This window comes from Alligator mississippiensis, chromosome 15 (assembly GCF_030867095.1).
Source record: "Alligator mississippiensis isolate rAllMis1 chromosome 15, rAllMis1, whole genome shotgun sequence".
Taxonomy (NCBI): domain Eukaryota; kingdom Metazoa; phylum Chordata; order Crocodylia; family Alligatoridae; genus Alligator; species Alligator mississippiensis.
The window spans coordinates 19,416,012-19,429,661 of NC_081838.1; the positions used below are offsets into that span (position 1 = coordinate 19,416,012).

The window sequence follows — 13,650 nt, forward strand, 5'->3', positions numbered from 1 at the left end:
GCCTGCTCACGGCCCTCATTGCCACACATGTCATCGCCGGGAGGCAGCCAAGGCACCCTGCAGAGAAGAGGAACCATGGGGATACCTCTGCCCACATTCCCCTGCAAGTGTATCCGCCCCGCCGGGACCCGGGCACCAGCTGCCAGGGGGGCTCGTTGCCACCCTTACTGGGCAGACGTGCAACAGCTGGGCACTATCAGTGATCCCTGGGTGCAGGGGCACTTGTCCCAGCTGCTGATTTCACTGGGAGATGCCAGAGAGATGCATTGCTGTGTGCAGCCAGGGCTGGCCATTAAAACGGGGGCATGGGTGGACCCTGGCTCTTGGCAGTGCTGGCTAGGGGCTGCCCAGCCCAGGGTCTCCAGGCTAAGAAACTGCCAGGGGATGAGGGCCCAGAGTCCTGGGATCGCTCACAGGTTCAGCCCGCAGTGCCCCCACCTCTCCCCCCTTTCCAGTACCAAGTAGGGGGAGATGCCCACGCCTGCCTGCCACGACACCCACCTGCCCCCAGTGCCAGGGGAGTGGAGCGTGAGGGGGCACAGTAGGGCACAACTCCTACCTGCTGGGCACCCCCAGGGCTCCCCCGCTTACCCCTAGCCCAGGGGACAGGGGGATGTGTGTGCTGCCATCCAGTGGCTGCCCAGGGTGGCTGCACCCTGTGGTGCACGAGCTGGGGCAGGGGCCAGCACCCCAACCACCTATAGACGTGACTCGTGGACATGGCCCCACATGGGCACAACACAGGCCCAGTCCTGACTTCTGCATCCATCCGGAGCACCCGAGGACTGTGGGATAACTCTGGGGCTAGCCAGACCTGCCCCCAAGGGAGAACCCAGCATGTTGCTAGGGACATGGTGCTTGTGGCCATAAATATATGAGAAATAAACTGCAAACCCAAGCAAAATGCTTTCCTTGGGTCTCAAATTCTTCCCCCATTTCTGTCTGCTCATCGCTGGCTCCCACAGGCCTGACACAGCTCTGGCTGCTGATCGATCAAACCAGGCGTGTACTGGGCAGAGCCTGTGACGGTGGCCATGATCTCATCCAGCTCACACTGATGTCCTGGCCCCTTCTGTTCCCTGCTCCTGTTGCCCAGGGCCCAGATGACAGCAGTCTCTCCTGGATGCAAGGCTTGAGACCTGCCCTGCCCCAGTGCCTTCGCTGCCCTGAGACCAGGTGTCTGGCAGTGAGATACATGCCCCCCCAACACACACACACACCCCCCGCTGGGAGCTGCTGCTGGCTGGGTCCTGAGTCAGGGTCTAGCCCCTTTGGTCTCCCTTGTCTGGGGAGCAGCAGGGGCTGAGCTGGCCTGGAAATCCGGTTAGGGCCTGTGTGCAGGGTAAGCCTGTGTGCCATCTCACACACACATGCAAATACATGTGCGTGCCTGAGAAGGGACCATGAGTCACTGCTTGATACAGCAGTGAGGTGCTCAGAGCAGTCACTAACCCAACCCCCCTTAGCAGCCCCTTGCTCACTCCCAGCTCTGCTGGTGCCCCTCACTCCTGCCCACTCAGCCTTCCTGCTGCTCCATCCTGACTCATTGCTGTTACCCCTGCACCCACCTCTTGCCCCACTACCTGCACTGCCCAGGGGTATCCACAGGGCCGGAGGGGCAGGCCCTGCAGTGGCGATGGGGGTGGCTGGGTGGGGTGGTGGCAGGATCCAATTGTCCTTCCAGAGATGAACAGCAGGTGGTGCCAGGAGACAGTGCGAGCCCCCCTGCTAGCTCTTAGGCAGGGCTCCCCACTTCAAACCAGTGCAGGCCTGGCTTCAAGATGGGGAAACTCAGGCAGGGAAGGGCTGTACCCCAGGCCGGCTCCTGAATTCATGGTGCAGCCAGGGCTAGGACCCCGGTCCCCTGAGAGCAAGGATCCAGCAGCCCCAGGCTCACAGGGGCTAGGCTGTGACCCCCAGTTGCATGGACTACCCCCAACATTGTGTGTGTGCAGCACTAAGCACATTGGGGCTCCTCAGGGCTGTAGGTGCCACCATGCTTCCAGCCCCCGCAACATCACAGAAGCCCTGGGACACCGGGGTCTGCCTCACTCGCCCATGAATGGCTTGCTCCAGGTCCCCACATCCTGGGATGGAACCAGGGAATCTCAGGCTCGCTCCTTCCATCTTTTAATTATGCATGAAATTAGCACAGCTAATATCACCCCTGCAGCTGCGTCAGGCTTGGCACTAGATTCCCTGCAAGGGCAACCACAGATGCTCCAGGGCACCCACAGCTAATTGCCCTAATGAGCCTTGTTATCTAATTAGGAGCTGGTAGGAGGCCCATGATGCATCCAGCTGTCCCAAGGTCCTGCTGAGGTCAGTGGGAGGGTGGTTTGGGGAGAGGCTGCTGGAGAGGATGACTCCCTTGGTCCCCCCCTAGCCCTCCCCAGCTAGGCTTGGCCCAGAAGGATGAGCTGTAGAGGGAGCCAGGAACAGAGTCCAGCAAAGGGCATGAAGGCTGCAGACCTGGGGGGACCCCACATTGGCAGGCACTGCCTCTCCATGCCAAGGCAGGTGCCTGGGTCAGCAGCTGGGGGCAGGGGGGAAGGACTGTGCCTGCGCTGAGCCGAGCCAGCAGGCCAGGAAAGCCACTGGAGTGGCTGAAAGTAGCTGAAGCCAGTAATAGCAATGAGCAGGTTTGGATGTGCGTGGGGCAGAGCCCAGCCTCTCTCATACCCCAGTACCTACTGTAGGGGCTGATGTCTTGGTGCAGCACCCTGAGGTGTGCTGGGTTTGAACATGAATAGAGGGAGAGGGTGCATGGGGAGACACAGGCAGGCAGACAGACAGAGAGGTATGTGGGGATGGATGGACAGACAGACAGAGGGAGTATGTGGGGGGCTGGGTAGGATGGATAGAGGGATGGGATATGTGGAAATAGATGGATGAAACATATGGGGATGGATGGATAGCTAGATAGAGAGGGTGTGTGGGGAGAGAAAGAAAGTGTGGGGATGGATGGATGTGTAGATACATAGAGGAGTTATGTGGGGATGAACAGAAAGAGTGATGGGCTATATGGGAATAGATAGATGAGATGTATGGGGATGGGTAGATAGATTCATAGGATATATGGGGATGGATATACAGAGAGAGAGGCTATATGGGGAGGGAGGGAGGGAGGGAGGGATGGACAGACAGTCAAAGTCCCACCCCCAGAGCACACTGCATCAGGGGCTGATGGGCCTGGACAAACAGGCTCTGCTCCTGGCTCTCCGAGCAGGCCAGACCCATGTCCCAGCACTGCCCTTTCCTCTTACCACAGACCTGTGCAGCACAGAGGAACTGGCAGCGAGTGTGGTATGGCCTGGTCTGGGGGAAGCTTTCCACATTTGTCCCCCAAAGCTGCAGCTCCTGGAGTCCCATGATCAGGGGAAGATCTCAGCTGTTGCAGCTTTACAGAAGAAACTTCCTGGCTCCCACAGTCGCAGAGGAAAGTGAATGGATGTAGCCCCTTATGGCAGCCAAGAGAAGGACCCCTATCTGGAGCCAGTTACTGCAGGCTGCTTGGGATCCTTCACCCCTGGGGCTCGGGACCCAGCCAGGCCAGGTGCTGGGGCAGGGGCCTGATGTCCGAGCTGCTCCTGCTACACCCTGGGCAGAGCCAGCTGGGAACAGCTTCCCAAGCGCCCTTCCCGTCAGCCCTGCGGGATTTCCAAATGCCTTCATGCCTACAAGCCCTTGGATGCAGGCAGCTCGCCAGAGCCCTGTGGGAACAGCCCGGGGGCTGGATGTGGCATGCTGGGGTCAGCAGCCAGCCCCGAGGCCTTTCCAGCCTCAATAGTTCCCTTCTTTTCTCCAGAGGGGCCAGAGGTTGCTGCTGACGGCAGAGGCAAGTCACAGCGCCAGCTCGGCCGGGGTTCAAAGGAGGCTGAAATGCAGGCTCCCGCAGCAAGCAGCATCATGCAGCCCAGGGCGGCATGGGCAGAGACCGCACAGAAAGGGTCTGTTCTCTGTCCGCCCCGCCGGGGACCCGGGGGTTGCTCCCTTGTGCCGGCCCTGGGCTCCGGCCAGCCGGTGCGGGCGCCAGCGGCGCGGGAAGGCTCCCGAGCAAGAAAAGGCCAGGGCGGAATCACGTGCGCAGCTGCCCATCGCGGCAGATTGTGTGTGTGCAAACAGGGCAGGTGTGCGCTCGCGGGAAGCGCGCTGCTCCGTCCGTGTCTCCCCGTACCGGGCTGGCAGGGATGAGAGAGCCGTGGGGGCGCGAAGAGGCCCGTGCCTCCTTGCTTTGGCCCCGCTGCCTGAGCCCTTGTCAGCGCGCCTAAAAATCAGCGCAGCCTGCGCAGGGCGCGATCCCCGGGCCGGGGCCGGGGGTGGCCCCGATCCCGATCCGGGCGGGGTTTGATCCCGCCCCGCCCCGCCCCGCCCGGGTAGAGCCGCCCCCGGCCCCGCCGCCGCCCGCCCGCACTCGCCAGCGCCGCTCGCTCCGACCCGACAGACCCGCACCGCTCCGCTCCGCTCGCCCGCCCGCCCGCCCGGTGAGTCCCTGCGGGGCTCGCTGGGGAGGGGGCAATGCCCGGCGTGGAGGGGGTTAACACTAGCCCCAGTGCCCGGCATGACAGGGGTTAATGCCACCCAGCGCAGGGGGCTGCCCCGAGGTCGGAGATGGGGGCACTGCCCCGTGCTACTCCCCGCACGGGGGCACCGACCTGCCGCGCTCCTGGCTCAGACTTGGGGAGCTGGAAGCACTTCCTAGCGGGGCGTGGGGCAGCTGCTGCATTTGTGAACTGGGGGGGGCACTGCCACCTATTAGCTGCAGGGCATAGTGATGCCCCCCCTCTGCGCCCGCGGGGGCTTCCCCTGCCCCAGCAGGTCGTGGCCTGCGGCGTGGGCCGGGGCAGTGCCGTGCTGGGGCGTGGCACCCCGGGCTCTGCCATGCGCGTGCGGGAGCTGCAGGCTGCCAGGGTGCTCCGGGCACCGCCCTGCCCTGTGATTTGTTTGCTCCTGGAGCGGGTAGCCCAGCCGCTGTGGGTGCCAGGAGCAGCTGGTGGTGGGCTCTGAGCAAGGGCGTTGCCCGGGCTGGTTCGCCGCTGGTCTGAGACTGCTGCGGCATTGGTGGCAGGGCCACTGCCCTGATCTCTGCCTGTCGAGCTGATCCCTGACCCAGGGACTGGGTAAGAACTAGGTTGCTGGAGCGCCGTGCCGGGAGCTGGGATAACGCCCCCCTTGGGGGCAGCTTGGCTGGGCTTGATCCCCAGAGCAGGCCCTTATATATCACGGGGAAACTGAGGCATGGATATAAATAGAAGCGCAGCTGCCACAATCTGTGGCTCCCACCCCAGGGAGCTCTCTCTCGCCCTGCTCCTCCTGAGGGAATGGGACCCAGGCATCCTGGCCCCCTGCTGTAGCTGCCATGAGTCCTCTCAGTGGCTGCAGCCTGGGCTTGGCGGGATCCCGTGTCCGCTCAGAGCCCCGGTGCCCGGAGTTGGGGATGATCGGAGCCTGCGTTGGAGCCGGCATGGCGTAGGGCACCGCACCAGCCCACGAGGCACCGAGAAGCTCTGCAAGGAGTTGGGCCGTGGGCGACATCCGGGCCCGATTGGTGCTGCAGAGATGGCCTCTCTCCATCCATGCCCGGGTGCGGCCGCCTCTGTTCCCAGCAGCTGCTTTGCTCCTCTGTTTTTTCTGTATCGATTGTGGGTGCACGAGAGTTTCCATCGCTGGGCCAGGACTCCTGGGTTCCTTCCCTAGCTCTGCCATCCGCTGCCCAGGCTAACCATGCAGACTAATATCCTCTGATACGTCCTTTTGGGGGGCTCCCGGCCTCTGGCGTGCCCTACCGCCACAACAGTGGATGGCTCTGGGTTTGTGCAGCATCTTGCACGGAGCAGACCTGTGGCAATCCAGAGAAACCGTCCCCTAGTAATGTGCCCCTTTCTCCCACGGGCTTTTATCTACCCCTCCCCTCCGGTCCTGTGAGAACCACACGATCTTTACCACATTTATGCTCGTGGCAGATGGGGAAACTGAGGCATGGAGCTTCTTAGCGACTTGCACCTAATCCTGGTGGTTGCCCTTCCTCCCCGCTGGCCGGGGTGCTGCGGGGTAAGTGCCTGCGACCGCCGTCTGCAGGGGGAGCTGTGCCTTCAGCTGAAGGGGGCAGAGATCCGTGCTGCTGCAAGTGCCCAGGGTTCGAATCCCACAGAGGACATTGTGGGGGAGGAGGTACACATTTGCAAGTGCCTAGGTAGGGAAGGGGTCTCCATTTCCCCTCCCAGGCTGGCCGGTGCCCCCCATGCCCTGGCAGTGAGTGTCAGGGAGAAAGCTCCCCTCCTCCACCCGGTCCAGGAGACGCTTCTGGCGTAGCTGACTCATCCCTCCCAGGCCCCGGCTGGAAAATCCTCGCTCACGCTGGCGGGGGCGACCGGGGAGCCCAGCCAGGAGCAGCCCAGCCCTGTTTGCTCTCCCCATAGCGCCCATGTCAGCAAACAAGCCGGAGGGTCCCCCAGCTACGGAGGATGGGGTCTCTGGCGGTGCCCAGCCGCGCCCGGAGCTGTACGCTGTGTTTAATGCTCTTAGGGGGCCAGAGAGAAGCGGGCAGCCCCAGGCGACACATCGGGGTGGCCCCATGGGGAGAGAGGGAGCAGGCTGCCCCCAGGGGTGGCGTCCCGGGGTTTGCCTTTGGCTGGTGAGGCTGGCACGGGCAGAGTCGGGGCGGGCAGGGGTTTGCAGCCGGACGCGCTGCCCAGCCCACCCGACCTGGAGCGTGTGCAACGATCCCGCCCGGCTGAGAGGCCGCGGGGCCCGAGACGTCCGGGGCGTGGGGTCCCCGCGGCACCCCGGCAGAAGGCTGAACGGGTGGTCGTGGGTGGGGCGGGCGTCTGGGACGGGGGAGGAGGGAGCTTGGATATGGCCGAGGGCTGCCATCTTGGGCGCGGTCAGATGCCATGCGCTCAGCCCCGGTCCTTCACACGAACCATGGAGGAGACTCCGGGAGGGAAGGGCAGTTGGATGGCACGGGCCAGAGCAACGGAGGGGCGCCATGCTGGAGCCAGCCCTGGAAAGAAGCCAGTCCTCTGGGGAGTGCGGCGTGAAGGGCCACGTGGGCTCGCATCCGCCTTTGCAAAGGAATGGCAATGGCTGGAGGCGGAGAGGATATGCCCAAGATGGCAGCGTCTGACCACATCTAAGATGGCTGGTGCGTGGTAATCTCTGACTGGGCTAATGAGGTCCAAGGTGACAACCTGTGACTGGGCCCAGTATGGTAGTCCCTGACTTGGTCTAAGATGGCTGATTGGATCCAAGGTGACAGCCTTTGACTGGATCCAAGAGGGCTGACTGGACCCACTAGGTCTCAGATGGCTGACTGGGGCCAAGATGGAGGCCCTTGACTGGCCCAAGATGGCTGACTGGATCCAAGATGGCACCCCCTGACTGGCCCAAGATGGCTGACTAGGCCCAAGATGGCACCCCCTTGACTGGCCCAAGATGGCTGACTAGGCCCAAGATGGCGGCCCCTGACTGGCCCAAGATGGCGGCCCCTGACTGGCCCAAGATGGCTGACTGGGCCCAAGATGGCGGCCCCTGACTGGCCCAAGATGGCTGACTGGATCTAAGATGGCGGCCCCTGACTGGCCCAAGATGGCTGACTGGATCCAAGATGGTTTAGTGCCCTCACCCCCAGGAATGGGCCTGTCTCTGCTCGGAGCTGAGCCCAACCCACGTCGATATTCGGGCACGCGGCCGACCGACATGCAAACAAGCGAGGCACGGACAGAGCGAACGACGCGGTCCGCGCCCCGTGCGCTGACTGCCTCCCAGCCTGTTTGTCCTGCTGTGACATCGGAGAGGCCGGAAGCCCGCCCCGGCCCCGGGGTGCTTGGGATCCAGATTTTTAGACTCTTGGGTCCTCCAAAGATGGCACCGCTCCGGGCCGCACAACTGGAACCAGTTAGCGTCCGGCCGGGGGCGGGCGAGGTACGGGGAGGAGCTGTGTGCTTGGGGACTGTCGCTGTTTAATCCCTGTCTTCACTAGCATCAGAGCAGCTGGGGTCAGCGCCTGGCCCGAGCCTGTCCAGCCTCTGACACTTGGCCGCCGCGGGCTTTCCCCACTCGCCACACCCCGCCCTGCTGTCCCCCGGGGCCGCACGCCAGGGCGGGGCACGCCGTACATGCCCTTGGGCCCCGCCAGCTGCCCGCGGTCGGCAGAGCATCTGCAGACAGGGTTGCCCATCTGTTTCCCATCAGGCGCTGACTCTGCCAAGGGGGGCGGAGGCCTTGGACCGAGTCCCTGGCTCCCCAGAGAGGGAGCTGGCAGCTCAGCCCTCACACGAGCATTTTAACTTCCACGGTGCTGGCAGCACCTTCTCCCTAGTGAGCTCCCGCATGCCCGCCCTACTCCACACCCCAGAGGATGCCCCCTCGATGCAAGAGACAGCGGCCACATCTCAGGACTTCTCTCAACCCTCAGCTTTGAGACGAGGGGCAATCCTAGACTCGTGGAGAAGTCCAACTCTAACCCTTTCACAGCCATACTGGCAGCAGCTCTTGGCTGCTCAGCCAAAAGCTGGAACGCTAGCTGCTGAAGACTGGACTCTGGGGATAGATCTAGGATTTTGAAAGAGCTGAAAGCACTCGGCAGGGCTGTGAAGACTAGTAGTCGCCAAATGGCAAGGTCTTCAGCAAAGTCCTGAAGGAATGAGAGCTTGGTCGGTGGACCCTCATATGTACCAGATAAATATGGTATTTTAGCAGGAAGCAGTCTGCTGACTGGGGCTGCAGTTCCCCCCTCCCCAGTGAAAGCAGTTGTGCAAGGGGGAAAAAAGACCCCGATTCTGAAGGGGGCTGAGACCCAGCCAGCTCGTTTCACATAGCCTGCTCTCAGCAGCAGGGAGCCACAGGCTGACATTCGGTAGGTCTTGAGCACCCAGAGCCAGGAAAACAAGGAGGATCTGGGCATCCCGGTAACCTGCTGGCTACCTGCCCACTCTTATCTCTCAAGTGATCCATGCTTTCATAAAGGAACAACCCCCCTCAAGGCACGCATGCATGTATGCACGGGAGATAATTGCTGCAATGAAGGCCTGGTGTTGTAAAACATCCCTGCGCCCTAGCAAGTGGAGCCCGGCAGGGACCTGTTCCACCCCCAACGAGGTGGCTCCGGGGCTGAAGGGCGCGTGCTGGGGAGAGAGACATCCACAACTTTGCCAGCCATTTGCCTAGAGAGCCTGCTGCGGGCACCTCATTTTCAGCTGCAGTGCATGCAGGGGCAGGAGATGGGATTTTTGCAAGCAGTCGCAGGCCCCTGATCACAGGTGCAGAGTGGAGAAGCAAACTGCCCTGCTTCTTCCCCTTTCTGCTGGGTTTTCTGCCCCCCGCCCGGCTGCGTCCCATTGTCCCTTCTGTCTCAGTGCAGAGGGCAGGGCAATGGGGGCCGTTTCCCTCAGCAACCGGGCTGGAGACCAGGGAGAGCTGTAGCTGGGCTGGGCCAAGCTATCGCAAAGCAGAGTGAGACCTCCCCAGTGCCAAGCAGAGTTCGTGGCAAATATCTCCCCACGACAGCAGCTGTCATCAACTTCTTGTCTCAAACTGCTGCCAGACACAGAAGTTAGGTCCATGCAAGAAAGGCTGCTCTCTAACGTCTTGCTAGTGTGTTGCCACAAGCTAATAAACAGCTGCCCTGTTCCACCCTAGAGGTGGCTGCATTTTAGTGTGATCCAATAGATTCAAATGAGCCATGAAGTCAACTGACTCCCTCATTGCTGCCTGAATAGAAATGCTGCTGGGCAAAAAATCAGCTTCCCTCCCAAAGACACCCACCCCAAATTTGGAATGGGGGGGATTGGGAGGGTGACTAGATGACCTCCTGAGGTCCCTTCCAACCCTCACTTCCTATGAATCTGGGGAGGAAGATGCATGTGGTATGTGGGTAAATACGGTCTTTTTGTTGGTGATGCACATGCAGGCCAGAATTCCCCGCTTGGGGGCTGCTTTGGGCCCATCAAGTGTGTCAGACATTTGCACACCCGGGTGGATTCCTGGCTGCGCCGTGCTTGGGTGGGACCGTTAGGCGTGTCTCTGCTCACCATGTTATATGACGTTCGCCTCTGAATGGGGCTCGCAGAGGGTTTACACCACGCTGCTGTTTTGGGCAACAATCAGTGCCTCTAACCAGAAGCATCTGGGAGTGGCGGGGTGCAATTCCTCCTCTGTGCTAGCTCTGAGCCCTGCTGACTCAGAGACCAACCCACACGCTGCTGTCACTCGGCTGTGACCGGTTCCTCAGGAGTGATCAGGGCTTTCCCCTGCCCCAAAACCCCCTCCCAAATGCCGTCGTGTCAGGAATCCTGGACAGATGTGACAAGGAGACGCATTATTTGCTCCAGCATTTAGGCATGAAAGAAGAGATCGGTTCTCTTTTCCGTTGGCTTACAACAACCCCCTTTTTGTTCAGAGTGCCCCTGGGGCCCCAGTACTGGGGTTTTAGATGGAGGATGGTGATCCAGCATTCTCCACGTCCCCTTAGGACAAGAAAGCTTTGGCTTTCTCTGCAGCAAGGAGGACCAGGGTAGATGCAAAGCAAAGCTCCCTGACTCTAAGAAGCGATGATCATGCCCCTCCCCAACGCACATGTGTTATATCCCACCCCCATGCGAGGCACCGCTCAGGCCAGCTGTCGGTGGCGCTGGTACATTGCATTCTCCTGATGCTAAGAACATCCTTGTTCTGGCTTCGCGTCCCGTGGCTCTGATTTTGCTTTGATCTCTGAGCTGAGACGGTTTCACGGTGCAATGGATTCTTTCACCCTGGAGGCACCAGACGCTGACTGCAATCCCTGGCAGAGGCACAGTGCTGGAGAACTGGGGGAGGGCATGGGAAGGATGCCAGAGGGTTGGACGCTGCTCTGCCCTTCAGCCCAGCTTTCCTGGTGTGTCCCCGGCATCTGCCTGGCTCTGGCCCAGCACTTCCCGGTGCCAGGAACAGAGCAGTGTCGGGGGAAGGGGTCTAGACACCCGGGGAGCTGCCTGTGAGCTGGAAAGGTTGGCTGTGGGAGGGTAACGAGCCATGAAAATCTGCACCGGTATTGTCTGGCACTTGCTCCATGTCTTGATGGACTCGGGTGGAAGCTGGAGGCATGTCCCCAGGCTCAGGCCACAGGGAGCCGGGTGGGAGTCTCAGGCCTGTGGGGCCAATCCAACAATCTCACGGTTGATTCTGGCCTTCAGACCCACACATCCGGGTAGACCGGGGCTGAGACCCTGGGGCTGACGGCTCCATGCTCTTTCTCTGCCCCCCAACAGGCTCCAGAGACCAGCGCCAAGATGCCGTCTCAGATGGAACATGCCATGGAGACCCTCATGTTCACCTTCCACAAATACGCGGGGGACAAGAGCTTCCTCTCTAAAGAAGACCTCCGGCTTCTCATGGAGAAGGAGTTCCCCGGCTTCCTGGAGGTGAGGCCAGCATGTCTACTGCCCCCCTCGCCACCCGCCCCGCTTGTCCTTGAGGGGCTCTAGGCTGGGGGAATTACTTAGGGGACGCTTTTCCAGGTGGGGCAGGGATGGAGGGGGCCGGTTTTGGGCTCCATCTGTTTCCCAAGGCTCCAGGAATGGGACAGTGTGGGTGGGATGCATAAGAAGAGGTGGGCCAGATGGGGGCTTGGATCCAGGGCGTGGGATGCACATGAATGCCGGTTAGATTACAGGTCACTGACGTGCACCCAGCTCAGCTCAGCAAAGCTGTGCTCCCCTCCCAGAGCAATTAGTGCAGCTCCATCCAGCCAGTCTCAGTGCAGTCCACCCTCCAGCCCTGCCAGGAATGTCCTCGCCTAGAAGCTTGGCCTTGGGAGTTTGGGTGGTGGGGCAGAAAGGCATCTGCTCCCTGCCTTTTACCGCAAAGGCCTTGGGGCTGTGGAAGGAACTGAACAAGGGTTCAGATCCCCTGCTCAGGGCCAGACAGGCTGTAGGTGCTGGCAGGCTGTGCCCAGCAGGGCTATGTTGGTGGGCAGACGGGCTGGCTGGGGCTCGGCATGCTTCGTGCCCTGAGGACTCCATGGCAGCCAGCGCAGTCATTCCCCCTCCCGCTATTGCAACCAGGGCAGCAATGGGGTGCTGAGCTGGAGGAGGGCACATCTGGGTCACTCTTGCCCGGCGTAAGAGAGGAGCTGGCAGCTTCAGGGGCATCACCCGGGGTGGCAGGGAGGGCAGGGCTGGAGCAGCCTGCGGGGGCTCCGGGCAGGATGCCAGGTGAAGATGGGCCCTGCTCTGACCCACCTGCACCCCTGCACTGAGGGCAGCTATGAAAGCCGCTGTGCTGGGAAGTGACCACAGCACTACTGTGTATTGCAGAACCAGACCACCTCAGGACTGCAGGGCTGGGATCTAGGGTGGGCTTGGGGTACAGGGAGCCCGTGGTGGAGTGGGCTTTGTTTTTGCTAAACAGCTAATTGCTAGCAAACTACTCCCACCATGTAACAAATCGGGGGATCCTTCTAGCTTTGCTGAGGGGGGGTCTCTTTAAAAGAGCAGCCAGCCGCCTTGTTACCCACCTTAATGTGGTCCCAGGGGCCGGAGGTCCTGAGAATCCCAGACAACAAGGGGCAGCATGCGAAACCCCTCCCAGGGGGGCTGCGGGGTGGAGAGAGGCAGGCTCCTGGTCAGCTTCTGTGACCCCTGTCTGTTGCCCCCACAGAACCAGAGGGACCCTATGGCTTTGGATAAAATCATGAAGGACCTGGACCAGTGCCGGGACGGCAAAGTCGGCTTCCAGAGTTTCTTCTCACTGGTGGCCGGGCTCACCATTGCCTGCAACGACTACTTTGTGGTGCACATGAAGCAGAAGGGGAAGAAATGAGGGGGGTCATGCCAGCTGTCCCTCTTGCCGCCGCCTGCCCAGCCCTGAAGGCCAGTACTAGGCCTGGATGGAGGGCATCGAGGCCCCCTCCGGACATGCAAGCACTTGTCCTGCGGCGGCTGGGAAGGAGCCATGCTCCCTCCCCCTGCTTTCGGCTCCCCTTATATCCCAGGCTCCCCGCTCCCCGCCACCTTCCAATAAAGAGCTGGGGTTTTGTTTTTTATATCCTAACCGCATCGTTTGTCCCTCTGGGCTGGGGCTGGGGTTTGGGGAGGGGCTGGGCCAAGGGAGTTTATTCCAGGCTCTTAGGGTCTCTGCCAGGGGCTTTGTGCTGCTCACTGGGCTGAGACCCGTTGCACTTGGAGGTCCCGAGATGCCCAGCTGGGTTGGCCCAGCTTTGCTGCCAGCCCCCCCTGAGCTGGGCTGTGGCTAAGCAGGCAGTGCTGGGACCCTCTGAGGCAGGCACAGAGACCAGGGCCAGGGGTGGCTGTGCCCTCCTTGGCCCTGGCAGGCTGCTCCTCTCCTTGATGGATGCGAGCAGCCCTTCCCCCCACCAGTGCAGGGGCCCAGGTGTCATGCTGTGCCCTGCATGCCAGGCAGACAGGGTGGGGGGCAATTAAATGCTGGGTGTTGCTGGGGAATGTGGAGGGCACCAGGTGCTACACGGTGGAGCCCTGCATCTTGGGCAGGCCAGGACCCAGACACATGGCACCAGGCCAGCGTACAGTCCCCACCGCCCAGTCTCCTGGAGGGCTCCAGCATCCTCATTTACTCTGGACTCAACCCGAGTCTGCTCCTGGTCACACCAGAGACCACAGGCTGGAGGACAGCAGTGGGGAAGGAACCTGTAGC

At 61.5% G+C, this 13,650-nt stretch overlaps 1 protein-coding gene across 3 annotated transcripts; it reads left to right on the top strand.

The window, feature by feature from the left end:
- Nucleotides 1-4,385: 4,385 nt before the first annotated feature.
- On the top strand, nucleotides 4,386-13,021 carry S100A10 (S100 calcium binding protein A10). Of its 3 annotated transcripts, none has more exons than XM_059718050.1 (3): nucleotides 4,386-4,484; nucleotides 11,247-11,399; nucleotides 12,637-13,021. In XM_059718050.1, the coding sequence occupies exons 2-3, from the start codon at nucleotides 11,268-11,270 to the stop codon at nucleotides 12,796-12,798; spliced, it is 294 nt and encodes a 97-aa protein (XP_059574033.1). In that variant the 5' UTR covers nucleotides 4,386-4,484; nucleotides 11,247-11,267; the 3' UTR covers nucleotides 12,799-13,021. The 3 variants fall into 3 exon arrangements, with proteins under 3 accessions (XP_059574033.1, XP_019334551.1, XP_019334550.1); XM_019479006.2 differs by lacking the exon at nucleotides 4,386-4,484 and adding an exon at nucleotides 5,013-5,120; XM_019479005.2 differs by lacking the exon at nucleotides 4,386-4,484 and adding an exon at nucleotides 10,900-10,985.
- Nucleotides 13,022-13,650: the final 629 nt, after the last annotated feature.